General features: G+C 39.4%; 1 protein-coding gene across 2 annotated transcripts in view; it reads right to left on the minus strand.

The window, feature by feature from the left end:
* The window catches only part of PXDN (peroxidasin), a 236,317-nt gene that overhangs the window by 10,507 nt on the left and 212,034 nt on the right, over positions 1 to 13,776 (minus strand). For both annotated transcript variants that reach the window (XM_077488703.1, XM_077488704.1), the window contains 4 exons: positions 7,156 to 7,364; positions 5,816 to 5,936; positions 5,241 to 5,364; positions 1,853 to 1,966 (listed from right to left, as the gene is read on the minus strand). In XM_077488703.1, the coding sequence (XP_077344829.1) occupies positions 1,853 to 1,966; positions 5,241 to 5,364; positions 5,816 to 5,936; positions 7,156 to 7,364 (568 nt within the window). The remainder of the gene's footprint in view (positions 1 to 1,852; positions 1,967 to 5,240; positions 5,365 to 5,815; positions 5,937 to 7,155; positions 7,365 to 13,776) is intronic.

The following is a 13,776-nucleotide window of genomic DNA, read 5'->3' on the forward strand; positions in this document are numbered from 1 at the left end:
GGAAGACCCCATAGGATCTGACATGCAGATTTTTCTGTAAGAGCGATTTATTTTAGTTGTTTGCATAGTACACAGATTATGTGCTATAATATACTTTTAAAGCTAAAGCATTCAAAAGTATTTAATACAAATGCGTTCTTCCAACTTTGTTGCAAGATTTTGGGGACGGCCTTTTTCTGTTCCAGCATGATTTGTGCCCCTGTGCTCAAACCCAGCTCCTTAGAGACAGCTCATTTTTGATGGCTACCTATAAATCTTTATTTGCCCACTATATCTACCATGAGTAGAAAACGCTATATAATAAGTATGACTGTGGGCAAGTTAACAGATACCAGTTAGGAAAACTACGTGAATTTAGGCTCAGATTCAAAAGTTTGGGAATTTCACCTGACATGACTGCTCATTTCACAAATGGTATGGAAAAGCTGGCAATACTGAGAGGCAAGAGAAGATTAGGCAGAAGAGGAAAGGCATTCAGCATTGGCAACAGAGACAGCCAAGAGATGTGCACTATATGGCCACAAGTATGTGGGAATTCCTTCAAGCTCAGGTGTTTTGAGTAAATTATACTTTTAAAGCTAAAGCATTAAAAAATATTTAATACAAGTTCTTCCAAATTTATGGCAAGAGTTTGGGGACAGCCTTTTTCTGTTCCAGCATGATTTGTGCCCCTTTGCTCATACCCAGCTCCTTAGAGACATGGTCTGAATAGTTTGGAGTAGAGGAAATTGAGTGGGCTGCACAGAGCTGTGACCTCAAACCTACCAAACACCTTTGAGATTAATTGGAATGCCAAAAGCAAACCAGTTCTTTTCGTCCAATATCAGGTCCTTGGCTTAAATAGGCACAAATTTCCAAAGACACCCTCTGAAAACTTGTGAAAAGCCTTTCCAGAAGAGTGAAGACTGTTATAAGCAGTGGCACCTGGTCCATAAGTGTGCTGCCGCCGCCACAAAAGTTTCCAATGTGAGTTTGCAAATAAAAAAGCTAATCATAGAACCATTTATTTTTAAATAACCTAATATGACCAACCTTTTTTTTTTTTTTTAACATATTGAAAGTTAAAAAATGCTAATCATATTAATATTTATTTAGAAATAAATCATATTATCATTTATTTAAAAATCAATCGTTGTATATGAGTGCACTGTGCTGGGCGCCAGACTATTAGGTCTGTCAACTTTTTACAAGCATGTGATTAGAACCTAAGGCTCTAATTGGCTTATTTTAGATTGTCCTAACAACACGGAAGCCGCCGGGTATCAGGGGAGCCATGACCGCTGGAGAGTTCCATTTGTAGGTAAGCCTCACAGTGTCTTCTGGCGAGTGAGGACCTGGAGGTTTTTTTTTTTTTTTTTTTTAGCACTAGCCGCCACTGGTTACAGGGATTGTTAAAAAAAAACAAAAAAAAAAAAACAAGAACAGTCAAATTTTGCTGTAACAGTTGATAGAAGTGAGCAGATCTTCCCCAATAGCAGCTGCCCAAACTTCAAACATCTACTTTTTGGTGGACTAACCCTTCGCTCCACCAAGACACTGACCACATGGAGTATTAATGTTCACCCCAAATCTCTTAAGGTATTACAATTTACCCACAGTGTGCAAACTCACTGGAGGGTAACTACCTTCAGAGCAGATTTGCATGGGATGGGTATAGCAGAGTAAAAATATTTACAAATCTTTTACTATCCAAATGGTGCAACAGCCTCTATTTTAACAAGGTATCTGCATTTTTGCGTTCACTGTGATAGAGGGAAAAAGACAGCACGGAAGGATTCTTTTTTTTTATGAATAAATATATATGTGTATATATTTATATATGAGAGTAGGAATATTGCTTATTGGTACTTACTTTACATTCACATTTTGTACAAGGATCTTTTCTCCATCTTTCATTAGTGGCATATGGTTTTCCGGTTTCATCAGTGCAGTCTGTGCTGCTTAAGCGAGATTCAAGGTTCTTGATCTAAATATAAAAAAAGATGACAAGTTGAAGAACAGTGCATGTGGTAAGTAGTAGAGACAAGTTGGGACATTAACGAAGCCATGGCCTGGTAAGGTCATGTATTTCCATCCTAGGGGACTTTAAATGAAACCATGGCCTGGTAAGGTCATGCGTTTCCATCCCTATTCAATTCAAAAGAAAGGGGGCAAGGGGAGAGAGGGATATTGGGACTTTATATGAAGAGCAGTGCATGAAGCTGGACAAGGAATCGGCCATTGAAAGGATGCATAGGCACCATGTGTCTGCTCAATGTTCTTCAGGGCATGTGTCAATGGGCTCTGGGTTTTGGATTTAAGAATTCATTGTCCGGTGCATCTGACCTGCATTTTACCTGCTTCAAGCAAATGTGCATTCACATATACTTCTAAAGGAATGCAAAAGCCAGCTATGATGAACTATATTAAGTGTACTTAAAGCGGTGTTTCAGCCTTATATTTTTTTTTTTTTTTTTAAAGTCAGCAGCTGAAACAAAAGTAGCTGCTGACTTTTAATAAGGAGACTTACCTTTCCAGGGCACCCGCGATGTCGGCCGCCGAGGCTGACATGTCCCTCGGCTCTCGGGTCCCAGTGCTGCCATCCTCATTAAGGGAAACAGGCAGTGGAGCTTTGTGGCTTCACTGCCCGTTTCCTACTGCGCATGCGCGAGTCGTGCTGCGCTTTGTGAATGGGACGCGCCGTGTTAGGGAACACACAGTTCCCAGAACACAGCGCACCCCATTACCCAGAAGACAACGCGGAGGAGGGGAGAAGACGAAGATCACAGAGGAGCAAGAAGAAGGCAGATTAGGAAGACTGCCTAGCAACAGGGATTTCTGGCAAGGTAAAAACATTTTTTTTTTTCACATTTTTTTTTTTTTTTTTAAGAATATTAACTAAGTAACATCCATAAATGCTAATTCACGTGGCAAACCAATCAATACAGACACAAAAGTAATACAAGATTTTTTTTTATCTTATGTTAGACAAAATATCCATATGTTGAATAAACTGAATATACTTTGTATTTGATTTGAAACAATTTTAATGAAATGCGGTGGACAATATAATGACTACTATGTTCGATTTTTAGTTTTAAATTTACTTGCACTCAAATGTATACTCGCTCTATACACTTAATCATCTATAAAGACTGAATTTATACACCTGGTTTAATCATTATGCATTTTTGATGCAAAATAATAAAAATGTCCCTAAAAAAAAAAAAAAAAAAAAAAAAGATACAAATAAAACACACACATCAGTTTTACTTGCCAAAGGATTCATATTTCTGTTGATCTAGTCCCAAGATTTACACAGCTCTTCCACACAGCACAGTTCTGTATAGCTGAACAGCGTACCTGATTTTAATATGCTGCAGCTAAAAGATACATGCAGGTCTTCTCCCGTCCCCAGCCTGTAACTGGACTATTTAAAATAGAACTAAACTCTCTCTAAACTCTCTCAATCAACACTATTTTTAATACTTATGCTGCTAGCATTAGAATATAACAATAGATAGGAAGGTAGAGTATATTTACTTGTTTTAATTTTTTTTTCCCACCTTTCTTCGGTTGCTTCCTGGTTTCTAGCCTAGGTCAAAAATGATGTCATACATCCCAGGAGTCTTCATGGGCATGTTTTTTCTTTCCCTTACTCAAGATGTCCATGGTTAGAAATGCTAGGGGGTGTTTTTCAAAGTGATTTCTCAAAAAAAATAAAGCATGAAGACATGGATGGATGGGCAAGTTTGCTTTGAATATTAAAAATGAATTAAATAGCTTTTTCACTTTGTGGTGCGCAGATACAGTTTAGTTCCACTTCAAGAAGCAGCAGAAGACACATGAGCTCATCTCTCTGCTATCTCCTCTTATCAGCACATCTGATAGCCTTTTGCAATCCCCTGTACATGAGGCTGGCAGAGAGAAAATCAACACAATGAACAAGACCACCAGATCAAACTTGGGTACTTGCACTTCTTGCATTTAAATATTATTTTTAAAGCTGAACTATATTCACCTCCAGCGGTGTAACATCTGCAAGCTCCCACACTGACATCTACATCTTCTTGGATTGTGATCTTTAGCCATCTTGTATGGCTTGGCTGGTATGATGTAACTACCACACATACACATGGGAGTTCACTTCTCAAGCAGAATGTAAAAAACAAACAAAAAAAATAAAAATACGGTTTTTAACCCTCCCCTAATTCAAAATGAAAACATTTGGGCTTTTTATATATATACTTTTATCACTTGCAGACCACCTTCCACTGATATGCTGCAGCAAGGCAGTTCGGCTGTGCAAACCGACGTACCTGTATGTCGATCTGTGCATGAGATGGAAGCATGCAGGTGCGGCAGACTTGATGTCCACTGGCCACCAACAATTGTGGTACAGCGAGGCAGAACGGTGATCTGAATATGTAAACAAGGCGGATCCCGGTTCTGACTGGGGACAACACAGATTGGCAGTTCCTAGTAATCAGGAACAGCGATCTGTGTTGTCCCAGTGAGGCCACACAGTTAGAACACACCCAGGGAACACAGTTAACCCCTTGATCGCCCCCCCCCTCCTAGTGTTAACACCTTCCCTGCCAGTGTCATTTATACATTGATCACTGCACTGCATTTTTTTTTTTTTTAACACTGATCAGTGTATTGGTGTCACTGGTTCCCAAAAAGTGTCACTTAGGGTCAGGTTTGTCCGCCACAATGTCAAAGTCCCACTAATAATTGGGATTACCAGTAAAAAAAAAAAAAAAAAAAAAAAAAATTAAAAGTCCCTAAATCTAGCCCTATTTTGTAGATGCTATAACTTTTGCGCAAAAAAAATCAATATACACTTATTGGGATTTTTTTATCAAAAATATGTAGCAGAATACATATTGGCCTAAACTGATGAAGAAATTTGATTTTTTACATTTTTTTTGGATGTGTATTACAGCAGAAAGTAAATAAATATATATATTTTTTTTCAACATTGTCGGTCTTGTTTTGCTCAGTGCAAAACATAAAAACTGTAGAAGGTGATCAAATACCACCAAAAGAAAGCTCTATTTGTGGGGGAAAAAAAGGACATCAATTTTGATGGGTACAATGTTGCCCACCTGCACATGTCAGTTAAAAACGACGCAGTGCCATATCGCAAAAAAAATTACCTGGTCATTAAGGGGGTAAATCCTTCCGGGGCTGAAGTGGTTAAGCCTACACAGTATTTCACATTTGGGATCATATACATAGTCTTTATATGGTAGTACCTGTTTCCTTAGACTTGTTATCGTCTTTTGCAAATCAAGCACAAACTCTTTGAAGTCATTCACTAGCGGCAGATTGGCTGGTTGCTTGGTGGTTAGAGTTGTGTTCACAATATTCTCTGGCAAGCTGGAAAAGGGCACATAGAACAGTTAAACGAAGCGCTTCGTAAAGAAAACTCAAAAAAAAAAAAAAGCCATAATTTTCCAAATTCACCCAAAATATCCTTGAACCCTGTGGAGAGGAGGAATAAGTAACAAACCCCCACTTTCATGCACCTGATCCACCAAAATAAAATTCTAAAATTGTGCACTTGCACAAATCGCAATGCATACTATGTTGTATACACATTTTTTTAAATTATGTTCAGCATTAAAATTAAGATGTTAAAAAATATATATTTTTTTTAGTAAGGTATGTATTAAAGACTGCCCCTTTAAGGATTTTGTTAAACTAAGGTTTGAAGCTACACTTCACTTCTCGGCCTAAGTTTTGGCTAAGATCAAGTTTAAGGTTTGAAGCTACTCTGACATTATATCATTTCTCATAACCTCTCTTTTCTCAAAAACATTTACATTACCTGGACTTCTCTTCAGTGACAGGAAGGTCCTGAGGTTTTTCTTCTTTATAGCTGTGTTCTGTAGACCGTTTACCTCTGAAGTGACCCGAGAAGGAACTAAATTGTCCTCTTGACCTACAATCTGAATATACAAGCCAACACTGAAATACATGCACCACACCACAGCACTGGAGTTATTTAACAAAGATCTCAAGAAAAAGTAGAAAACAAAACAGTGGGGTCTTTTAAAGGTATTGGTCCCCAGAGGGCACATTTCCCTTTACTTCCTGCCCTGATGGACTGGTGTCACTGGGGCATGGGAATCTCCCCAACATACACACTGACAGCAGTTATAACCTCTCAATACACTAAACAAAGATGAACAAAACTCTACTTTAAATACACAAGCCAGTTACAGAGTTAGCCCTTGTACACACGTTCGGAGATTCCGACAACCAAATCCGTCAGATTTTGTCCGTCGGATCTTGTCCGAAACTGTTGCATACACACAGTCGGACAAAGTTGTTGGAAAATCCGATCTTTCAGAACGTGATGACGTAATTTAGTTACGATGGGACTACGTTCAGGCTAGTAGCCAATAGCTTTGATGTAGGAATTTGATCTGAGCATGCGTGGCACTTTGTCCGATCGGAATTCTCTACACATGATCAGAGTATGTCCGATCGGAGCATTTTGTCGGAAAATATTTCCGGCAAGTTGGAAAATTTGGTCTGACGGATATTCCGACGGAAACAGTCCGATGCAGACCACACACAGTCGGAATATCCGACAAAACGCTCTGATCGGATACATTCCGTCGGAATCTCCGACCGTGTGTACAAGGGCTAAGTCTGGTTGAAAAGACACAAGTCCAACCAACTCAAACCAATCAGCAAAACGTGAAACAAAATTTACAAAATTGATGAAAATTTTAATTTTCCTAGTGCCATCACACAAAAACCTGTACTGATCACTTGCTCCACAGCTACGCCACTCAGCACCGGGAGGAGAAACAACAAGGTGTAGAAGAGCAAGGCACAGTGAAGTGCCAATTAGCTTTGTCAAACGTGGCGTCCATAGCCCTGTGTAAACTAGGACTACTCCGGTGACCCAGGCTTTTCTTCGCTCCTGGCTGAGCGGAGTAGCAGAGAAACAAAAGGCTAAATATGCATTGCTAGGGGAAGATGCTTTAAAGTGACCTTGCATGGGCACAAGACTGGTTGACTTCTAGCTTTTGATTTTTTTTTTGGCACAAAATAACTAAGCATGTAACTATTTTTTATGGGCAACATAATTTTCCAGATTTAAAACAATTGTAATTTACAACAATATTGGTATAAGGATGATATAAGAAATTTCACCTTCACAGCAGTCCTGCCACATTCGTAGGTCCATTTTGGGAATCTTCTTGCAGTCAATATAGCCATGAGGAAATTCGGCAACTCTAAACACATCAGGTTGTACATGGGTTATGTTGTCCCCATTGTCACACATAATTCTGGCGAGAGATGTCTGCTTGATCTGGGTCAGCTGCGCAGGGGCAAACACACCAGGGTTTTCATACCACAGCCTGTAGAACCAAAATGATATCCATGACTTTACTTTTATGTTTTATGCAAAAGAGTTTATACTAAATTGCTGGAGAGTTCACCCTCCTGAACCACATATGGTTAAAGTAAAAAAATGATTCAATTTTTTTTATTTAGTTTTGGGGAACAGAACATGTTTAATTAACAACAACAAAGAGCATTGCTGCAGTTTACCATAGACATCACAGTTTCATTGACACTGGATACAACACACACTGCTCTTCTAGCACCTTGCATTCCATGAAAAGACTACAAGGCTTTTGGTGAGTAGATGAGTGGAGAGAAGGGGCTGGGTGAACAACGGGATGCTTTACTGTATGAGCCTTGAAAATTCTCAGCTGCAGAGCAGGAAAAAAGTAGTGTATAGAGTATCCTGCTATGATTTCACTGTAAACTGTGGATACACTTTATTAAATGTAACTTATTACATTTGTGGTGTTTGAGATAAAAAAAAAAACTGAAATTCTGCTTTAATTTAAGGGCAAGAGCTGAAGTTGTAGCAAGACAGGAATCACACACTCTGCAAAAGCCTACTACAAACATTCCTCAAGGAAAGGGGGATCAAAAACCACCACGTTAGAAATTTTTTTTTTTACAAAAGCAATGGATAAAGGTACATTTACAGTATATTTCATCTGTTTTTCGTAATGCATTACCCTGAAAATCCTTAACTTGCTTCCTAAAGCCTCTTTCAGACGAACGATCCGCTCAGGTCTGCCTGTCAGTTTTTTAGGTGGACCTGAACGGATGCTCCATAGACCTCTATGGAGTGTCGGATGTCAGTGGTGACATGTCCACTGACATTTGACCCGCTCCAATCTGAAAAAGTTTGACGGAGGAAAAACCTACTTTTCCATCCGTCTGCGGATCGGATCGGGTGACGACGGACTCTGCGGTCCATCGTCATCCGATCTACCATAGGGGAGAGCGGCGCTCTGACAGGTCCATCCCGGCACAGACCTGTCATCTTCCTCAGCGGGGATCGACGGAGCAATCCCCGCTGAGCAAGCGGATGTCCACGGGGCGGATCATCAAGGATCCGTTTGTGTGAAAGAGGCCTTAGTCCTTGTACACACGGTCGGACATTCCAACAACAAAATCCGTTGGATTTTGTCAGAAACTGGTGTTTCATACACACGGTCGGACAAAGTTGTCGGAAAATCCAATCGTTCGGAACGTGATGACGTTATTTCATTACGACGGGACTACGTTCACGCTAGTAGCCAATAGCTTTAGTCTAGGAATTTAATCTGAGCATGCGTGGCACTTTGTCCAATCGGAATTCTCTACAAAGGATCAGACAAAGTCCGATCAGATCATGTTGTCTGAAAATGTTATAGCCCAGCTCTAAAACTTTGTTGTCGGATATTCCGACGGAAACAGTCCGATGAAGCCCACACATGGTCGGATTATCAGACAACGCGGTCCGATAGGGACATTTTCCGTCGGAACGTCCGACCGTGTGTACAAGGGCTTAGACTTTGCAGACAATGTACATAAGGAAGGAACCTAGTGTTTCCAAAATATTTAATTCTTATATTTTTAAATAGCCACTAATAGGTATTATACTTTAGCAATACTTTGTGCCTTCTCTACATGTACATGTGACCTTGACAACATGGAACATAATTTGTTGACTTATTTAAAGTCCTTGTACATACGGGCATATTTTTAACTAAATAGTAAACAAGTTATACTTACAGTTGTGCTCATAAGTTTACATACCCTGGTAGAATTTGATTTCTTGGCCATTTTTCAGAGAATATGAATGATAACACAAAAACATCTTTCACTCATGGTTAGTGTTTGGCTTAAGCCATTTATTATCAATTAACTGTGTTTACTCTCTAAATCTAAATTACAATTACAACAGCTACCCAAATGACTTTGATCAAAAGTTTACAAACCCTGGTGATTTTGGCCTGATAACATGCACACAAGTTGAGAAAAAAGGGGTTTGAATGGCTATTAAAAAGGTAACCATCCTCACCTATGATCTGTTTACTTGTAATTATTGTGGGTATAAAAGGTCAATGAGTTTCTGGACTCCTGACAGACCCTTGCATCTTTCATCCAGTGCAGCAGTGATATTTCTGGATTCTGGGTCAAGTAAAAGAAATGTCAAAAGATCTGCAGGAAAAGGTAGTTGAACTGTATAAAACAGGAAAAGGATATAAAAAGATATCCAAGGAGTTGAAAATGCAAATCAGCAGTGTTCAAACCCTAATCAAGAAGTGCAAAAGGAGGGGTTCTATTGAAACCAAACCACGGTCAGGTAGACCAAATGAAATTTCAACCACAACTGCCAGAAAAATTGTTCGGGATGCAAGGAAAAACCCACAAACTTCAGGTGAAAAACAGGACTCTCTGAAAATGTGGCGTGGCTGTTTCAAGATGCTCAACAAGGAGGCACTTGAAGAAAGATGGGCTGCATGGTCGAGTCGCCAGAAGAAAGCCATTACTACGCAAATGATACAAAATATCCAGCTTACAATACACCAAACAACACAGAGACAAGCCTCAAACCTTCTGGCACAAAGTTATTTGGAGTGATGAGACCAAATTGAAGCGGCTTTGGGCAGCTTTATCATCTGAGAAGACAAAGAGCCTCAACCACAAATACCACAAAAGACTTCAAGCTGTCATTGATGTTAAAGGGGGCAATACACGGTATTAAGAACTGGGGTATGTAAACTTTTGATCAGGGCCATTTGGGTAGTTTCTGTTGCCATTATGATTTAAAAAGAGTAAACACAGTTGATTGATAATAAATGGCTTCAGCCAAACACGATCCTTGAGAGAAAGAACATTTTTTGTGTCATCATTCATATTCTCTGAAAAATGGCCAAGAAATCAAATTCTGCCAGGGTATGTAAACTTATATGAGCACAACTATACTTTCTCTGTGCCATGGTATTATACACAATGTGCCAGTGTTCTCCACTTTTTTTCCATGTGGGCCATAGTAAGTTGCTTCCTATGGGGGCACATGTGTGGGTGACAGACACAGCATAGCGCGGCACAACTATCTGCCATCTTCCCATAGGATTTTACTGACAGCAGCAGGCAGCCACTACCTCCTGCTGCTTTCAGCCAAGCATCTGAGAGTAGGGGGAGTATACGAGACCTGCAGATGGGCACAGTAATGATCTGATACTGATACAGGACTTAAGTAAGTATTTAGGGAGGGAGGATAGAGGAACAGTAACTGGAAGGTTTCTTTTGCCTTAATGCACAGAATGCATTAGGGTAAAATAAAACCTTTTTGACATTAGAAACTCTTTAGCTGCTGGAGCCTTTTTTTAAATAATTTTTTGCATAATGCTAAAATGCGTTTGTTTTTTATAACATATTTAAAGTGTTACTAAACCCACATCATAAAAGCGATCAAGCAATGCTGTATTACATGCGGTTCATATTCACTCAGTCACTATGAGATTTGTTTTCTGCATTCTGACAAAATACCTGGTTGATCCTGCTGCTCTCTATCTGCACCTTCTGTCCATATCCCCAATTCAGCTAGGGATTTTGCAGAGCAGTGTTGGCAGCACCGCACATGCTCAGTTTTCAGTGAGTTTCATGCTGAGAATCTCCTCCCTATCACATCTGATTAGCCCATGTGACTATAGAGTTACACATGTGGGTGTATACACAGTGGCAAAATCCCTTCAATTTAGTGGTAAAAAACCTTGTACTCCCTTCCTCCTCCTCCATGCTCACTAATCAGCTAAATACAATGGGGGTGGGATATTACAATTAGATTGATGGAGGCTTCATCTCCCTGTTATTCTAAGACACAGGCTTGAGGGGCGTGACAGCGTGTGACTGGCAGAAATCCACCCACATCAGGTTATTGACAAAAAAAAAAGATTTGATTTCAAATATATATTTGTATGATGATGTAAAACAGTTTGATACTTATTTATATTTACGCTGTAATCTATGGGCTGTTTATATTGAACATGTGACCAGCAGCAGATGACTAGAAGATTCTCCTACCACTGTTTGCCTGCAGACAAGCTGGGAAAGATCTGGGTTATGTGACAGCTGTATATCGATTAGGAGAGAGGTACTTAGATTTTTTTTTTAAATAAATGAAAACAACTACAGCGCCATCATCCACATACTGCATGTACACATACGCAGGGCGGCCCTTAAGTGCAAATTCACGTACCTGTACATGATTTTTTTTTTCGGCTCAGAGGCGTGCGCACGTGCCACCAGAGCCCCACTTCCGCAGTGATTGGACACAGCGGGAGACAATCACTGATCGTTCTGGGGAGAGGCTAAGCCAAAACATGGATCTCTGTTTTCCTTTAGTGAAAGCATGTACCCACAGGTAGAAAGCACTCATATGGAACACATTTAACCCTTTGATCAGCCCTGATGTTAACTCCTTCCCTGCCAGTGGCATTAGTACAGAGACAGTGCATTTCTTTTAGCACCAATCACTGTATTAGTGTCAGTGGTTCCCAAAAAGTGTCAAAAGCGTCAGCTAGGTGTCTGGTTTGTCCACTGCAATTTTGCAGTCCCACTAAAAATTGCTGATCGCCGACATTACTAGTAAAAAAAAAAAAAAATTCCATAAAAATATCCCATAGTTTGCATATAACTTTTGCACAAACCAATAAATATACGCTTATTGGTTTTTTTTTATTTATTTTTTTACGAAACATATGTTGCAGAATACATATTGACATAATTTGATGAAGAAATTTTTTTTTTTTTATTGGGTAGGTTTTATATCAGAAAGTAAAAAATATTGTTTTTTTCTAAATTGTCAGCTTTTTTTGTTTATAGCGCAAAAAATATAGTCCACAGAGGTGATCAAATACCAGCTCTATCTCTGGGGGGAAAAAAAAGGACATGTTATTTGGGTACAGTGTCGCACGACTGCGCAATTGTCAGTTGAAGTAACGCAATGCTGTTTCTCAAAAAATGACCAGATCAGGAAGGGGGTAAAACCTTCTGGAGATGAAGTGGTTAAACAGAGTGTGTTTAGTACCACCATAAACCCCAAACTATTATTTTCTGACAGTAGATGACCCATGTTGGTAGTTGCAAATTTTTTATGTCATGCCACATTTGTGCTACTGTGTATTAAACCTATATTTTCAGCAAAAATTGCACATAATATTTAGGTAATATATTATAATCCCCATATTTTTGTTGGTGAATATAAAATATAAAATTGTGTTGAGTAAATAGACAGCAAATGTCAAGCCTCAAAATTTCATTTGCTAGCTCAGCAGACATAACTGCCAAAAAGATCAGTGGACTGCAAACTTCTCAATACTGCATACCATCAAAACCTAATTGTGCAATCAGGATCAGTGGGATCCTTTGGGCAGTTAGGTTCACCGAGATAACAAACTATGGAAACATGGCGTTGTGTTCTCCTTCCTGATAGGAGTTTTTGTAGTAAACATGGTGGGTTCTTAGTGCTAGAGGGCCCTGAGGATGTTCTATCGCACAAAACACGTAGTGACTCCTTTGTGCTGCCATCACACCGCTGCATCAGAACCCAAGCAGCTGCTTTTTTTTTTCCATGAACTTTTTTTTTTATTGAAATCAAAAAGATAAGTGCACACATAGCAAACTTTGCAGAACATTATATAAGTCCATGGCATGCAAATACACCATGGACCAAAGATGGCACGTAGGCCACAGAATACAGCACAAAACTGCAGGTATTCAAAAATGTCCACTCTACCTAAATACCCACCGCTGCACCTAGACAAAGCCTGCTCCCTCAACTAAAGCTGCCACTTGGAAAAAATGTAAAGTGCAAATCGTATTTTACCTTTTAAAACTAAAATCTGAAAAAAGGAAAAATAGTGGCGCTTAACTATAAATTATATCTAACTCCAAAAATGTGACAACAATTAGATGGTATGAACAACGTGTGTGAGAACAACAATTGTAACACCCTGTGAAAAGTGAACCAAATAAATGTGTCACAGAACAAACAAAATGAACCCCCAGAACCCCAAATCTGATTTGGGGTTCTGCTAATTCTGGTTGATGACTAATTATGGGGTCACGGGATGTGGTTTTGAGATGCATTTGCTCGGTGACCCCATGTTAGTACATCGGATGGGTATATTGAATATAACTTCACAATGTGATCATTACCCAAATGAGAGGATAGGATGGGAGCGCACTATGTTAAGAAAAATATGTACATGGTTGTAAAGCATTCTACTTTAAACTAACCATGTGGAATAATGTTTGAAGGATATAAAGCAGGGTACATGTATTATGTTAAATGCATACCAGATACGACATTGTCTTTGACCTAGGGTGTAATGCTCACTACGAACATAGATCATCGGTAGATTATACCAGCGGGGACACGAGATGTGCGCAAGCTCTGGAGGATCTTGTGAATGG

The sequence above is a fragment of the Lithobates pipiens genome, unplaced genomic scaffold (assembly GCF_037356315.1).
Source record: "Lithobates pipiens isolate NorthernLeopardFrog02 unplaced genomic scaffold, aLitPip1_a1.2 Scaffold_18, whole genome shotgun sequence".
NCBI classification, from domain to species: Eukaryota; Metazoa; Chordata; class Amphibia; order Anura; family Ranidae; genus Lithobates; species Lithobates pipiens.